At 57.9% G+C, this 2,938-nt stretch overlaps 1 protein-coding gene across 3 annotated transcripts in view; it reads left to right on the top strand.

The window, feature by feature from the left end:
• LOC113213388 (loricrin) overlaps positions 1-2,938 on the top strand; it is a 166,264-nt gene that overhangs the window by 142,036 nt on the left and 21,290 nt on the right. For all 3 annotated transcript variants that reach the window (XM_052269465.1, XM_052269463.1, XM_052269462.1), the window contains one exon: positions 425-1,025. In XM_052269465.1, the coding sequence (XP_052125425.1) occupies positions 472-1,025 (554 nt within the window). In that variant the 5' untranslated portion in view covers positions 425-471. The remainder of the gene's footprint in view (positions 1-424; positions 1,026-2,938) is intronic.

Genomic DNA, 2,938 nt, shown 5'->3' with positions numbered 1-2,938 from the left:
CGTGATCGAATCTGGAATCTGCGCGGAAAACCTCCGCCAGGCCTGGCTAAACCAGCTGGACCAAACGGTTGACTAAGGACTAGTAAGGCAAAGGGGGGGGGGGAGGGGTCAGTTTCCCGTCTGCCGACATGCCGAGCCGAGCGCAGGGTAATGACATGTTTACCGGTAATAAGGGGGAGATAAGTACGGGGCCCCGTCGGGTACCCCGCGCGCCGTACCCCACTCCGTGCCGCGCCTCTCCTTACCCCACCCCACTCTACCCCGCCGGGTCGCACAACCACCCCTGTAGTAAACGCGCGTCGAGTTCACGCTCCTCGCGCCCTCGAACGCGGTCTTTTGGTTTAATACGCCCTGCATAAAAAAAAATTGAGAAAAGTTGCGACAAGTGTTAAATTTTGATCGTATATTTTTTTTTTCTTTGCAGGAGCCCGCTCCGCCGTCAAGCTGGCCGCCAGCGCCACCCTGCCCGCGATGAACCCCCACGGGCCCCACGGCGGGCACGTCGGAGGTCCCCACGGGGGTCACGGCCACGGCGCGCACGCCCCGCACCACTACCAGCCGTACCCGGACCTGTCGAGCCCCAGCCCCGTGCCGCACTCGCCCGCCCCCGACACCTCGCCGTTCAACGGCCACCCGGGGTCGGGTGGCGGCGGCGGGGGCGGTGGGGGCGGCGGGGGTGGAGGTGGCGGCGGGGGCAACCAGGGGGGCGGCGGCCACCAGCACCACATCGACGGCCACCACGGCGGCCACATGGGGCCGGGCCACCACCACAACCACCATCACCACCACCACCACCTCAACAACAATAACAATAGTACTGCCAACAACAACAAGAACAGCAGCAGTGGACATGCGTGTGCGGGGTGCGGGGGCAAGATCCTGGAGCGGTACCTGCTGCACGCGCTGGACCGGTACTGGCACCACAGTTGCCTCAAGTGCAGCTGCTGTGGGGGCCAGCTCGCGGACCTAGGTGCCTCCTGCTTTACCAAGGCCAATATGATCCTCTGCAAAGCGGACTACGCCAGGTGAGTTCATATTGCTTCTATTTTGAATATTTTTCTTTCTTGTGCCCAAATTTTGCCTCGGCACTTGAGTGATTGTCTTTCAGTGAGGCCTGTCTATCCACCAGATTGTCGTATAGTCGCGTCGGGTTTTCAACATTCGTCAGTTTTCGTGGCTGTTTTTTGATTTTTCCGTCGTCATTTGCCAGGAAATGTGTCGGTACGGTGCAGGCGCGAGTGGTTCGACAACATTGGTTCTGCTCTGAGGAAAGGGCCTCGGTCGCCTCCTCCGGGGCCGCCACCACGTCGCTGCGAGCCCTCCCCTCTTCTCTCCTCTCATTCCCCTCTCTTTCAGTTTCCTCCCCCTGTTTAATATTCATTATTGATAGTCGCTTGAGACGCCGCAAGACGCGCCGCGACGCCCGGCCAGCCCAGGCCTTCCCCTCGTTACACGGACCACTGAACCAGCCGCACGCTGCCTATTGATTATTTATCGTTACATATTTGTCATTAATTACCGATCAAATTGCGTGGGAGCGCGTGCGCGCCGCGTCGTCACGTCAATTACCGTGACGTTTTATTCTTTGTTTTTTGTTTTTCCTCTTTGGTTTTTCTTCTTTTATTTCCCGCGTTTCCGGTTTTTAGGTTTTGGATGGTCTGAGCGGACGAGCTGCTGCTGTTGCTGGACTAGGGCTCATATCCACTCCCGGCGGGGGAGGCGAAGGGAACAGAGGGAACGGGGTGGGAGGGGGAAGGGCCGTAGTGACCGCAGTGAAGGTACACACGCCCTAGGGAGGGAGCGGGAGGGAGGGAGGGAGGGTGCATCCCCAATCAGAGGTACCGACTGCAATAAGTTGCCTTCGTTTTCCCTTCCTCACGTCTCCCTCTCTCTACTCCATACCCTCTACCCCTTCTCTATCTGGTTCTATCTCCCCCTCCCCGGCTCCACATACATAGTGTCCGTCTTGCTTGTCTGTTCTCTCCGTCTCTCTCTTCATCCCCCCGTCTCTCTCTCTCCCTCTACCTCCCCCGCCTCCCCTCCCCTCCTTCCCTCCCTCGCTTGCCAATCAGGGTGCAGAGAGAAGCACGTCTGATTACAATCCCACCACAGCGAATCCAAATGTGCAGCCAGACTGTTCCCAGCCGACCTCTCCCTCCCAGTTTGCTTTCTCCTCCTCCCCTTCACCCTTCCCTTTCGCTTGTCCTCTCACGTTTGTATATATGGCTCCCTCTTCCATGTCCAAATGATGAAACTGCACTTATCGACCTTTTTGGACTGAAAAAAAAGAAGCGAGATTCTCGATGTGATTTTCTTTAGGAGTAAAACACACACACAGGTAGCCTGTCTGGGAATCGCTTATATATAGACGTGTTTCATTTATTGGGGGAAAATTACATTCTTCCGCCCCTCGAGACACCACACCTCGTCTTCCCCTGCTGCCCCCTGTCTCGCCGTACAAACAGGGCGCTTACCCCTGCCCACACACACACGCACACACTCACGCACACACACACACACACACACACACAAACGGGCCGATTGTGATAAATTGTCGCCAATAAGTCGTTTCCTCGCGGGTCGCCCCGCCCTACCCGCGGGGCCACCGAGTTGTGATTCGATTCCTGCCCAGGCCATGACACCATCGCCCTTTCGCCGTCGCCTTCCTCCTCCTTCTCCTCCCGCCGAAGGGGTGCTGTGGGGAGGGGAGGACGTGAGGTTAGGGAGGGGGCGGCGACGGGCGAAAAGGGGTTTGTAGCCGTTGTTGACTCGATTAGGAAGTGGCTGTATTGCGGCGTGATCGAATCTGGAATCTGCGCGGAAAACCTCCGCCAGGCCTGGCTAAACCAGCTGGACCAAACGGTTGACTAAGGACTAGTAAGGCAAAGGGATCTCAGGATCACAGTAAGGTGAGACGGGGGAAATGGAGGGGACGGGG

This window comes from Frankliniella occidentalis, unplaced genomic scaffold (genome assembly GCF_000697945.3).
Source record: "Frankliniella occidentalis isolate FOCC.00 unplaced genomic scaffold, Focc_3.1 Scaffold93, whole genome shotgun sequence".
NCBI classification, from domain to species: Eukaryota; Metazoa; Arthropoda; class Insecta; order Thysanoptera; family Thripidae; genus Frankliniella; species Frankliniella occidentalis.
Note: the sequence above shows the minus strand (reverse complement) of the source record. Positions and strands in the feature narration are given on the sequence as shown.